At 39.5% G+C, this 14,106-nt stretch overlaps 3 protein-coding genes across 3 annotated transcripts in view; all 3 read left to right on the top strand.

Moving 5' to 3' along the window:
• Positions 1-14,106, top strand: part of glv4-like (gloverin 4-like) — a 223,310-nt gene that overhangs the window by 132,953 nt on the left and 76,251 nt on the right. The window lies entirely within an intron of this gene.
• Positions 1,123-4,437, top strand: LOC732962 (antennal-enriched UDP-glycosyltransferase; the record flags this gene model as incomplete). The annotated part of the gene is given in 4 exon segments (NM_001046960.1): positions 1,123-1,998; positions 2,796-3,018; positions 3,616-3,835; positions 4,143-4,437. Coding segments are annotated over 4 exon segments (1,563 nt in total). The 3' UTR covers positions 4,432-4,437.
• On the top strand, positions 9,035-12,282 carry UGT33D5 (UDP-glycosyltransferase UGT33D5). Its single transcript, NM_001257066.1, has 4 exons — positions 9,035-9,865; positions 10,337-10,559; positions 11,478-11,697; positions 11,994-12,282. The coding sequence occupies exons 1-4, from the start codon at positions 9,035-9,037 to the stop codon at positions 12,280-12,282; spliced, it is 1,563 nt and encodes a 520-aa protein (NP_001243995.1).

Raw genomic sequence — 14,106 nt, forward strand, 5'->3', positions numbered from 1 at the left:
TGAAAATTTTTCAATAGCTCTAAATGTTGAACTATTTTAAACATTGATTCGTAGCAGCACCTACCTAAGATGGAACACAAGGTATTTGACAGATGCTTGAATCTGGGTAACAACATTTTCAAGATAAGCCTGCATTTATATTTTATATACATACATATATTACATATATATAATAATATACAAATTCCGAACAATAGATTTTGGATTGTCGGTCTACCGAGCAATTACACCCGCCCGGGGGAAGATCTTACCTTTGTCGCTATCCCCAAAAAATCTTTCACATTAAATACGAACTATACGCAGATTGTGCGTCCCCTCAACCACAATCAATGCAGGAGAGGTTTTTGGCAGAAATAGCCTAGATGCTAGAACTTACGGGCGCTCACAATATGATGACAAAAATGTAGTTTGAACAGGAAACAATGTATGAGAAACGGGACGAATATACAAAATACTTATAATGGAGTTTAATTGTAATGGTGCTACTCAATTAGAATAACAAGCTTTGTTATGCTTTTTAAAACATGCGATCCTAAAATTTGTTGAATTCGATAAAAGGAATCCGTAATTAATTAAACTAGAGGTCCCGCAGTAGTCGAAATTCGACTATAATTAATTGTAATTGTAAGTTTGTACACTATTATGATTGTATTTTATACTTCTATAATCACAAATTTCGCCAAGGCTACACTATAAAAAATATTAACAAAGACAAACAATATTTAATCTATTCTCAATTTGACAACAGACGCCAAGAACAAAAGTTTGACAATAAATAGTATGCATGCGTGTGTGCGTCAAATACATGGTATGTAGTGTGTGTAATGTTTTCTTTATTGATTTAATGTATCTTTTATGCATTATTTAAAAAAAATATTAGCATTGTGCACTTCTTCTCTCTATTCTCTATAAGTGTGGAAAATTTCATACTCCTCCGTCCGCGCAATTTTCGTAAAAAGGGATACAAAGTTTTTGCTTCACGTATTAATATATAGATATATATAAAATTGTAATCGTTTAGAACTGTTAGAAACAGTAGGCTTGTAATAAGCAAGACAACATCATTTAATCTATTTAAAACAAAGTTATCATAGTTTGTGTCTTATAAAAACTTCGACCGTTGTGAAAGGCACATGTGCGCTCCAACGAGCATTACTAAGAGCAAACATGTTTTATTTGCACATGATAGTGTATTTTGTGGCAATTTTACAAGAAATACAAGCGGCTCGGATCCTAGGCGTGTTCCCTATACCCTCAATCAGTCATCAAGTAGTCTTCCGTCGTCTGACCTTAGAGCTTCACAAAAGGGGTCATGAACTAGTGGTTGTGACCACTGACCCTGTGTTCAAAACAGGACAAGCACCTGCGAATTACACAGAAATAGATGTACATGACGTTTCTTATTCAGCCTGGAGAGACGGCTTCATGAAAACCTCTAAAGGAAACGCTAATGATCTTTACGAACAAATCGCCATTGCTTTAAACTTGGGCATAGATTTGCTTGAACTACAAATGAAAAACAAAGAAGTCCAAGCGTTGCTAAGGAAGAGAAAAGAGAAGAAGTTTGATTTGCTCCTTCTAGAAGCATGCATCAGATCAACGATGGTCTTGACGCATGTGTTTGATGCACCGGCAATCCTCATCAGTTCATTTGGAGGTGTAGAATTCATGTCGAAAATGATGGGTGTCCCAACCCATCCTATTTTATATCCACCACCGTTGCATCAAAGACTTTATAATTTAACGTTCTTGGAGAAAATCGGTGAGATATACACCCATTACTATATGGAGTATCTATATTGGCGATCTGAACCCCAGGAGAATCAAATGGCAAAAAGGCTTTTCGGCCCGAACACTCCAACTATCAGAGAAACCCAGAAGAACGTACAGATGGCACTCCTGAATGTACACGCGATTTGGGAGGAAAATCGTCCTGTCCCTCCGAATGTTATATACATTGGAGGTATTCATCAGAATCCAGAAAAAAACTTGCCCAAGGCTAGTATTAAATTTTATTTCGTCTTAGCTGTTACAGTTATCTTGTGAGCTCTAGTGATACTGGTGGTAGGACCTCTTGTGAGTCCGCACGGGTAGGTACCATCACCCTGCCTATTTCTGCCGTGAAGCAGTAATGCGTTTCGTTTTGAAGGGCGGGGCAGCTGTTGTAACTATCCTTGAAACCTTAGAACTTATATCTCAAGGTGGGTGGCGCATTTACGTTGTAGATGTCTTTAGGCTCCAGTAACCACTTAACACCAGGCAGGCTGTGAGTTCGTCCAACCATATAAACAATAAAAAATAAAAATAAAAATCCATCGAAGTTCCAGTAAATTAAAATCTAAGATAACAGCGTAAATTGTGGGGTTATTATATAAACTAAAGTATTTGTGCAAAGTAAATTATTGAAACAATATTACACCTCTGTTGGGTGCTGTTCAAGGACTCTTATGAAAACTCAGAAATATTGTTCAAAACCTTGGAAACTTCTGCAAGTGCCCTCAAAGTGGTTGTTTTTTTTTATTGCCTAGGTGGGTGGACGAACTCACAGCCCACCTGGTGTTAAGTGGTTACTGGCGCCCAAAGACATCCACAACGTAAATGCGCCACCCACCTTGAGATATAAGTTCTAAGGTCTCAAGTATAGTTACAACGGCTGCCCCACCCTTCAAACCGAAACGCATTACTGCTTCACGGTAGAAATAGGCAGGGTGGTGGTACCCACCCGCGCGGACTCACAAGAGGTCCTACCACCAGTAAATGCGACATGCATGTTTCAATTTTAATTTCATTTGCAGGATTTGAAGGAATATTTAGACTCTTCAAAACATGGCGTTATATACATTAGTTTCGGCACCAACGTGGAACCATCGTTACTACCTCCAGAACGGATTCAACTCTTCATTAAAGTGTTCTCCGAACTGCCTTACGATGTGCTCTGGAAATGGGACAAAGATGAACTGCCCGGGAGCTCAAAGAACATCAGAATAGCAAAGTGGCTGCCTCAATCAGATTTACTTAGTAAGTTTAGAGTGGCCTTTATTAGTTCATTGATCATCGCCCAACGAAACTTCCTGTGGTAGGCGTAAAAACAAACTCACTTCAACTGCGAATAAGCAGCAACATTCGGATTACTAGGAGAGCAGGGGTCTAAGTGAAAACGTACCATTTTGAAACAGTGAGATATCTGTTATACAATACAGGTCGACCCAACATCTCAAGTTAGATCACCGTAATCACCTTGTGATGATTATGGACTCCAGTAACCACTTTATAACGGGCGGGCCAAGAGCAAATAAAACTTTCTCATGTTTCATCATCACGAAATCAGTTCGAATGCTTCCAAATAGGTACAAACAAAAATTGTTACATTAAATCGATTATAGTTGATAACAAATACGATTGGACTTCCTACTGACTATTAATCGACAGTAAATTCTTTGTTTCTTATTAATTTCGGGTCAAGTTCGTGAATGCTTAGGGCAGTGGCAATTAAATCACAGAGTAGTATATTCAAACCGTTTCAGATCAAGGGAGTTTTAGTGATTTCATTATCAGAAATCAAAACTACCTTCTTACTTAATTCTGCAAAATCCTTTAAAACATTTCACGTTTAAGGACACCCAAAGATCAAGGCGTTCATAACTCAAGGGGGTCTGCAATCGACCGAAGAAGCGATCACAGCTGGAGTGCCACTGATTGGAATGCCTATGTTGATGGACCAGTGGTACAATGTCGAGAAATACGTTCGACACAACATCGGTTTGAGACTCGATTTGGGTTCCGTTACAGAGGAATCTCTCAGAAATGCCATCAACACTATCACTGGTGACGAAAGGTGACTTACTAAGTTTAGTGGAATTTTATTGAATAAAACAGATATATTTTTGCTGCTGTTGACGAGAATACCAAATATGCGGAATTAAACTTTTTCTCCCATGGACCCCCTTTGGTCCCCCTTTGGTGGACCAACGACGTCTGATGAAGGTCGCGGGAATCCGCTGGATGCAGAAAGCGCAGAGTCGTTATAGGAATTCGCGTGAGAAGCCTATATCCAGCAGTGGACGTCTGCGGGCCGATAGATAAAGCAGATATATCCAACTATAATATTTTGTCATGTAAATTAGTGACTTTTAATGTTTCAGCTACCGTCAGAATATAGCTCGTCTCCGTAGTCAGGTCTACGATCAGCCCCAGAGCTCAGTAGACCGCGCCGTGTGGTGGACTGAGCACGTGCTGCGCCACGGAGGAGCCACTCATCTCCGAGCCGCAGGAGCCTTGAAATCTTGGACTGAATATTTTGAACTAAATTTAATTGCAGTTTTACTAGTCACTTTCCTAATTGTTATTGCATTAATTGCAAGTTTAATATCTTCTTTAGTGACGTCAATGAAATTGTATTTTAATTATTATGACAAATTAAAAAAACATTGAAAATCTTGTGCTGTCGTCGCAAGATGATTTTATTAATAGATTTCTATAACCTTAATAATATACCTAGTCAGGTCATAAGTATTGTCACACAGTAAAAACTTTTCTTTTAGAATGCTGGCCACAAAAAAGTTTATTGAATTCGAATTTCGAATGGTTCATGAAAATAAAAATGTATACTTTTAGAATTTTACTCATTTTTAAATATGGAGTGGACGCTTAAAGAAGACCGTGTTGCAGTTATTGTGTTGCATCGTTGCGGTCACGCGCCAATTCAAATTTTTAACATACTGAAAAATTTGAATATAACCAAAAGATTCGTTTATCGTACCATCAAACGATACAATGAAGACTCTAGTGTAAATGACAGGTCAAGAAGTGGTCGCCCTCGGTCTGTTAGGACTCCAGCAGTGATAAAAGCTGTGAAGGCGCGAATTCAAAGAAATCCCAAACGTAAGCAGAAACTGTTGGCCCTTCAGATGGGGTTAAGCAAAATCACGGTGAAAAGGGTGTTAAATGAAGACTTAGGGCTTCGGGCATATCGAAGAAAAATAGGACATCGTTTGAATGCTCGTCTAATGGACCTGAGACTGAAGAGATGCCGCGCTTTGTTGAAGCGGTACGCGGGAAAAAATATCGGGAAATTCTTTTTTCGGATGAAAAAATTTTTACCGTAGAAGAGAGCTACAACAAACAAAATGATAAGGTATACGCACACAGTAGTGAAGAAGCGAGCAACCGTATTCCGCGTGTCCAACGAGGTCATTTTCCATCGTCGCTCCTGGTATGGTTGGGAGTTTCTTATTGGGGCTTAACAGAGGTACATTTTTGTGAGAAAGGTGTAAAAACGAATGGAGTTGTGTATCAAAATACAGTCCTGACGAACCTTGTGGAACCTGTTTCTCATACCATGTTCAATAACAGGCACTGGGTATTCCAACAAGATTCGGCGCCAGCTCATAGAGCGAAGAACACACAAGACTTGCTGGCGGCGCGTGAAATCGACTTCATTCGGCACGAAGACTGGCCCTCTTCCAGTCCAGATTTGAATCCTTTAGATTACAAGATATGGCAACGCTTGGAGGAAAAGGCGTGCTCAAGGCCTCATCCCAATTTGGAGTCACTTAAGACATCCTTGATTAAGGCAGCCGTCGATATTGACATGGACCTCGTTCGTGCTGCGATAGACGACTGGCCGCGCAGATTGAAGGCCTGTATTCAAAATCACGGAAGTCATTTTGAATAAACTTTAGTGTCATAAGAATCTATGTTTTGTTAAGTTCATTTTGGTATATGAATGGTTACATCATAAATAAACTTGTTTCAATTATTTTACATTAAACATGTGACAGAATTTATGACCTGACTAGGTATATTACCTTTGGTCATAGGGACGGACTGGTGGAGCAAAGGCCCTGGATGTGGAGCTTTTAGTTGTCGAAGGAATCACTAGCAAAAATATTTAAGTTGCTGATCCGCTAAAAGCCTTTTATGCAATTATTATTTTTTTTTTTTTTTTCTCATGAACGACTTCACGGCGCACAGGTTACCGGAACCCATAGATGAACCACGCCGCCCACCTTGAAACTGTAGTTTGAAGTCTCTCAATTATTTTCTTTAATAACTATCACGCTGTACAAGCCGAAATTTTCTATTGTCTTAGATCGGGGTGTCGTATTACAAAGATTCGTGTGTTAGACCTTCAATCTTCAGTCTGAGAAGACATGGGACGGTTCGTCGGGCGTTTGCTTGGGATGGCCATTACAGTTGGAAATTTCCTTTTTCAATTTGGCGGCATTTATGTTGCGAACTCTAAGGGCTCCGGTAGCCAACTATCGTCATTAATTTCACTCAAACGCCTAACGTCAGGTACGAGCAATTTATAAAGACGTATCGCAGTGCTTGCTAACGATAAACCGAGCAGACTCGTGGTCACTGCGACAGTTGGATAGTCTGTCGACACATACTTAATTCCGTAAAGAATACGACAGATTTTATGTGTTGGAGTTACACACGTACTCCAATAACACCCTTGCTTTCCATGGTAATGAAAGTAATAATGAACTTCCAACTACTTACGTATTTTGAAGTTCTCCATCTGAGTAGTGACGACAGTATGGGTTCCGGCAGGATCGCTGCACTATCGATTTTCTTGTATACCTTATTTACAGGTGGGTTCAATTTTTGAAAACTATACTGTGAGCGTGCTGTAAACGCTAATATCATGAAGATGTTTTTTTTCTATTACTCGTGTCTCGGACATCTTTCCAGTTTCACCAGAACAGGTGAGCGAGCAAAGACTTAGGCTTGGGGCGAGACACCCAGCGATGGGTGGGATTTGCTAACAGCTGACCGAGCGCCCTCAAAGGAGACCTAACAACTCAAGAGCAGCTGCTTCGCGAATGAATCTACTACCGGACTGGAGTCGCGACCCGCTGAGAAGATCCGACGAAAAACTCAGCGGGCTGATGCATGGGTTAAGCTTAAGTTGCACATCGAACTCTTTGCCGAGTTCGACGAGTACTGTTGCCGGGGTCTTTAAGCCTGCTCCTAGTGCTAGAGCTAATGCAAGATTAATTGAAACAAGAATTGTTTGAGATGATCCCTGCATCTCGCCTTTTTTATCATCGCACCTCCCGCCATCGGAGCAGAGTTCATCCATATTACCTGGAACCGTTGCGTTCATCGACAGTGCATTTCCAGAGGTCTTTTTTGCCACGCACCATCCGGCTATGGAATGAGCTCCCCTCCAGGGTGTTTTCCGAGCGCTATGACATATCATTCTTTAAAAGAGGCTTGTGGAGAGTATTAAGCGGTATGCAGCGGCTTGGCTCTGCCCCTGGCATTGCTGAAGTCCATGGGCGACGGTAAACACTCACCATCAGGTGGGCCGTATGGTCGTCTGCCTATAAGGGCAATAAAAAAAAACAATTGGATTGGATCTGATGGATCGGTAAAGACGTGTGAAGAGATTTTCCTGTAAAAAGCCGCCATACAGCAAGTTTTATCGAATTTAGCAACTTATGGAATCTCTGAATGAATCTTCTAATAATTCGCTAATTTTGTTAAGAGAAGAAGTATCACTATCATCATCAAAGGTTGCTACTTCGATACCATAATAATTATCACGGCCGTTCTACAAAAATTGGTTTGGCTTTTCACACGGCATATCAACATCAAGTATCATTAATATGGTTTCTAAAGACAAAAAAAAAGCGATACGCGATATATCGGCTACCAGAGTCTCTCTTGGAGCCTGGTGCAGGAGACGCATTCAAAACTTGTTTCTGAAATTCTCTGAAAAACTCTACGGGACGGATCTCTGAATTATCTTTACGAATTGTTCACCCCCTTCCCAAAAATGCGTGACTATTTTGGGACAGAAATATGAAGTATTATAGTTTCAGTCACGCCAAAAAAAAAAAAAAAACTCCACTTTTAATTGAGTTGCTTTTATTTGGATATAAATCTATATCTATACTAATATTATAAAGCTGAAGAGTTTGTTTGTTTGGTTGAACGCGCTAATCTCAGTAACTGCTGGTCCGATTTGAAAAAAAGTCCGCGACAGTATATATGTCAATATTTTAAGGTTTGCTCAATATAACTATCTTTATGCTAACCAAATTTGTTCTAAAATAAAGCATTATTTATGAGGGTGTTTTTATAAAGATTATATTAATCCTTATCCAAATAAATACGTTATTCTTTACAAGTATTTAATTTAAAAATAAATGCCCTTTAGATCATTTGATTTCAATGAGTATCTTAGAAGATTTCGCAGTATTAAAATAGCATCGCAGCAAAATAATGTTCAAGCGCGTAATAATGATGTACAAGGTGCCGGCCGGTCGGTGCGCGGTGGCACAGAGTAAGAACAATAACAAGAAACACCCTAATCACTTCAAAGTAGGCTATGGAAATTTTAGATTCTTCTGGATTTTTTCCAGGATCCCGTCATCAGATTCTGATCCTGATGATTACAGGACCATTCGGGAAGTCTACCTTTTCGAACAAAAAAAGTATACATGGATTAAAAAATTGTAGTCGGATTGATAACCTCGTCTTTTGTAGCGTGATTTTGGTACCATAAATAGGCCCTTAACATTCTATTAATCAAAAATATTTTTCATTTATTTATTGCATAGATAAGTGGACGAACTCACAGCCCACCTGGTGTTAAGTGGTTACTGGAGCCCATAGAAATCTACAACGTAAATGTGCCACCCACTTTAAGATATAAGTTCTAAGGACTCTGTATAGTTATAACGGCTGCTCCGCCCTTCAAAACGAAACGCATTACTGCTTCACGGCAGAAATAGGCAGGGTGATGGTACCTACCCGAGCGGACTCACAAGAGGTCCTACAGACAGTACGTAAATGAAGTCGCGGGTAAAATTTAGCATTATCCCAAAGTAACTATTTCACGCAGAGAAAGTCCCGGGCAAAAGCTAGCATATGATATCTTAGAAACAATCCGATGCAATTATCAAGACAAGGAAGTTTTATCGATTTAATCGACAAAATATCACCGTTCTGTGTTATTTAAATGTCGAGCGATGTGGTAGGCAACGGTGTGTTCCAAAGAGTACTTGTGATGACAAATATGTTTTCTTTAAACAAGATAGTGCTTATTGTGACAATTATACACGGAACCCAAGCGGCTCGGATCCTAGGCGTGTTCCCTACACCCTCAATCAGTCATCAAGTAGTCTTCCGTCGTCTGACCTTAGAGCTTCACAAAAGGGGTCATGAACTAGTGGTTGTGACCACTGACCCGGTGTTCAAAACAGGACAAGCACCTGCGAATTACACAGAAATAGACGTACACGACGTTTCTTATTCAGCCTGGAGAGACGGCTTCATGAAAACCTCTAGGGGAAGCGCCAATGATATTTACGAACAAATTTCCAGAATGTTGAACTTAAGAATAGATTTGTTTGAATTGCAGATGAAAAATAAAGAAGTGCAGTCGCTGCTGAGTAAGAGAAAAGAGAGCAAGTTTGATTTGCTCCTTCTAGAAGCATGCATCAGACCAACGATGGTCTTGACGCATGTGTTTGATGCACCAGCAATCCTCATCAGTTCATTTGGGGGTGTAGAATTCGTCTTGAAAATGATTGGTGTCCCAACCCATCCTATATTATATCCACCTTCCTTGCACCAACGAATTTATAACTTAACATTTTCGGAGAAAATCCGAGAGGTTTACACTCATTACTATTTGGAATATCTATATTGGCGATCTGAACCCCAGGAGAATCAAATGGCAAAAAGGCTTTTCGGCCCGAACACTCCAACTATCAGAGAGACACAGAAGAACGTGCAGATGGCACTCCTGAATGTACACGCGATTTGGGAGGAAAATCGTCCTGTCCCTCCGAATGTTATATACATTGGAGGTATTCATCAGAATCCCGAAAAGGAATTGCCCAAGGTTAGTATATTTTAACCAGCTTAATCTGCAAACAGATTTGTCACCGTCACTTTATTAACAGCGTCAAGAATTGAACAACAAAACTTAAACACTTAAAAATTTGTTGACTCCATTTGTCATGGCGCTGCAATTCCAAGGTATACTTACTGCAACTTTCCGAGAGTATTTAGAGAGAGAGAAAGAGAGTATTCTTGGGGTCGATATTTCAAACAGTGCTTAGTATTCGCGTCATTTGGAACGTGGAGCCAGGTTGGCGTTCAAAACGACGAGAATCCTGAATAGTACGAAGCACTGCCTCACTTTTGGACAATGACTTTTGGTATTTCTTGGAAAGAAAGTTTTCCTACAACTAAGCCTTTATCACAACACTAATACATCTCTGTTGGGATCTGTTCAAAACCTTGCAAATGTCTGGAAGTGCTGTCAAGCTGTAATGTAACAAGCACATTTCAAACGACATTTCTTTTGCAGGATTTGAAGGAATATTTAGACTCTTCAAAACATGGCGTTATATACATTAGTTTCGGCACCAACGTGGAACCATCGCTACTACCTCCAGAACGGATTCAAATCCTCGTCAAAGTATTTTCCAAGCTGCCTTACGATGTGCTCTGGAAATGGGACAAAGATGAACTGCCCGGGAGCTCAAAGAACATCAGAATAGCAAAATGGCTGCCTCAATCAGATTTACTGAGTATGTTTACAGTGACGTTTATAATCATCGCCAGTTGGCGGGCTCTGCGGGCTATATAATTTACATATTTGCATTGCACGAACCGTTAAATTGGAAGTCATTACTGATCCCCATACCAGTAGGGATTGCAGAGATTGTTATTTTCCTTACAGCTTCTCTAAAGAGCACTATGTTACAAAATCCACACCTTCTTAGATAAGCAGGTACCTAAATCGCATTAGGAGACACAGTCGAAGTCTTTATCCACGGGCATTGATGTAATGTCCACGGGATTCTAAATACTGTTTTATATTTTTTTGACTTGTTTTCTAATATAATTTTGATCACTAATTCATAGCTGATGTATATAATATGTTTTCGAGTGATCGTTCACCAAACGCGATGCCCGTTTTTTTTTGTTTTTTTTTATTGCTTAGATGGGTGGACGAGCTCACAGTCCACCTGGTGTTAAGTGGTTACTGGAGCCCATAGAAATCTACAACGTAAATGCGCCACCCACCTTAAAATATAAGTTAAAAGGTCTCCGTATAGTTACAACGGCTGCTGCGCCCTTCAAAACGAAACGCATTACTTCTTCACGGCAGTAATAGGCAGGGTGGTGGTACCTAATTGGTACCCGCCTGCGGGATTCGAACACCGGTGCATCGCTCCACACGAATGCACCGGACGTCTTATCGCTTAGGCCACGACGACTTCAATTTTTTTTTTCGACTACAACGTTTTTCTAATGGATTCTTTGTTTTTAATCATTTTGGGATCATAAATGCTTAGCGCAGTGGCAATTATATCACAGAGTAGTATAATATATTAAAACCATTTCAAATCAAGGGAGTTTTAGTGATTTTACTATCAGAAACCAGAACTAACTTATGGCTAAATTCTGCAAAATCCTTTAAGACACTTCATTTCACGTTTAAGGACACCCAAAGATCAAGGCATTCATAACTCAAGGGGGTCTGCAATCGACGGAAGAAGCAATCACAGCTGGAGTGCCACTGATTGGAATGCCTATGTTGATGGACCAATGGTACAATGTCGAGAAATACGTTCGACACAACATCGGTTTGAGACTCGATTTGGGTTCCGTTACAGAGGAATCTCTCAGGAACGCCATCGACACTATCACTGGTGATGAAAGGTAACTAAGTTTAAAAGAATATTATTGAATAAACAGGTATATTTTTGCTACTGAGTAGTATACCAGAAAACCAAATTTGCAGTGTTAACATTTTTCCCTCATGAATCAATGAATAAACGGAAATCGTATCGTTAATAGACCTTTTCCAAGATGGATGGATGTGTGTGAGCTGATAGATGTATAGAATAAATATGTCCATCTATAACAATGTCATGTCTTGTATCTTAGGGACCGCACCACAACATACACTGTAGATGTTACTTAGAAAAGAATAATTTTGATTCTTAATGTTTCAGCTACCGTCAGAACATAGCTCGTCTCCGTAGTCAGGTCTACGATCAGCCCCAGAGCTCAGTTGACCGCGCCGTGTGGTGGACTGAGCACGTGCTGCGCCACGGAGGAGCCACTCATCTCCGAGCTGCAGGAGCCCTGAAATCTTGGACTGAATATTTTGAACTAAATTTAATTGCAGTATTATTAGTTACTTTCCTAATTATAATTACATTCATAGCAAAATTAATATCTTCGTTTGTGAGGTCATTGAAAATGTATTTCAATTATAATGATAAAGTAAAATTACATTGAATATCCTGAGTTATCGTCGCAAGACGATTTTATTAATAGCTTTCTATAACCTTAATAAAATATATTCCCCTTGGTCATAAGGACCGACTGGTGGAGCAAAGGCCCTGGATGTGGAACTTTTAGTTGTCGTAAGAATCACTAGCAAAAAGATTTAAGTGGATGATTCGCCTTTTATTACTTGATGTTTCTTTTCTTATGAACGACCTCACGTCTCACAGGTTGCCGGAACCCATAGATATCATCACATGAACCAAGCCGCCCACCTTGAGACAGTAGTTTAAAGTTTCTCAATTAGTCTCTTACAATTATTTTCTATAGCAACTATAACGCTCTACAAGCCGAACCGAGTATTTTTCTATTTTCTTAGACTGCGATGTCTTAAGATATAGGTTCGTGTTTTAGACCTTCAGTTGCATCTCCAATTTAAGAAGACATGGGACGGTTCGTCGGACATTTGTTCGGGACCGCCATTACAGTTTGAAATTTATTGTCTCCAACCGGCGGCATTTATGTGGCGAACTCTATGGACTTCAGCAGCCAACTATCGTCATCATTTCATCCAAACGCCTAACATCAGGTACGAGCAATCTATAAATCACGCATTACAGTGCTTGCTACCGATAAACCGAGCAGACTCGTAGTCATCATAGTTGCACATGCATAGTTGACTCATACTGAATGAAATCCAAAAAGATACAAATCCAAAAATATAAGATAGATCACGTCTGTTGGAGGAATCACAAAAATCAGTTTAAAACGCTAGGAGTATGAGATGAAAGTAATTAATTTTCCTTTCAGATTCCAAGAAATTCGTTGTAAAGACGTTTTAAGCAGAAGATACAATTTTGTACAATGACGTCCTCCTTCACAATTTCTTTTTTTTATGATTGAAGGATTACTGGTGGCCCGGAGGCCTTTCCAGTTTCACCAGGACAGGTGGGCGACCAAAAGCTCAGCCGGGAAAGGTGGGATTTCCTAACAGCTGACCGAGCGCCCCCAAAGGAGACCAACAACTCTACGAAATGCCCTTTTGATCATTTCATTTCAATGACTATCTTAGAAGATGTCGCAGTTTTAAAATAACATCGCAGCAAAATAATGATCATGAATTTTCGAACAAAAAAAAGAAAAAATAATTTTCAGAATCGTTTCAAGCATTCTTGAGAAATCGGTGAGCACACATAGATTTAAAACTGGTGGTCGAATTGATAACCTCATCTTTTGAAGCGTGATTTTGGTACCTTAAATAGCTCCTTAACATTCTATAATTCAAAAATATTTTCACTTTCTACGTACCTAAATGAAGTCGCGGGTTAAATTTAGCTTTATCCCAAAGTAATTATTTCACGCAAAGGAAGCCGCAGGCAAAAGCTAGTATATGATATCTTAGAAACAATACGATCCAATTATCAAGACAAGAAAATGTTATCGATTTAATCGACAAATATGACCGTTCTGTGTTATTTAAATGTCAAATGATGTGGTAGGCAACGCTGTGTTCCAAAGATTACTTGTGATGACAAATATGTTTTCTTTAAACAAGATATTGCTTTTTGTGAAAATTATATACGGAACCCAAACGGCACGAATTTTTAAAGTCCATTGCGCTTTAAGCTTGTTATGATTTCTCCAACACACATATTCTATCTAATTACTTTTGGATTTAATTCAGTATAAGTCAACTATCCAGCTGTCGCAGTAACAAGTCTTCTTGGTTTATCGGTAGCAAGCAATGATGATGACAATGGTTGATATTTTTATTTTTGGAACGAAGTTCCTAATGGGACGATGCGGGTACCCCCTAAACGTGAAAAAACGTCCGTA

The sequence above is a fragment of the Bombyx mori genome, chromosome 28, assembly GCF_030269925.1.
Source record: "Bombyx mori chromosome 28, ASM3026992v2".
NCBI lineage: Eukaryota > Metazoa > Arthropoda > Insecta > Lepidoptera > Bombycidae > Bombyx > Bombyx mori.

Coding starts and splice junctions, on each gene's coding strand:
- UGT33D5 (NM_001257066.1), top strand. CDS start 9,035: ATGTTTTCTTTAAACAAGATAGTGCTTATTGTGACAATTATACACGGA. Junction 9,866..10,336: donor CCGAAAAGGAATTGCCCAAG/GTTAGTATATTT, acceptor TTTCTTTTGCAG/GATTTGAAGGAATATTTAGA. Junction 10,560..11,477: donor GCCTCAATCAGATTTACTGA/GTATGTTTACAG, acceptor TTCACGTTTAAG/GACACCCAAAGATCAAGGCA.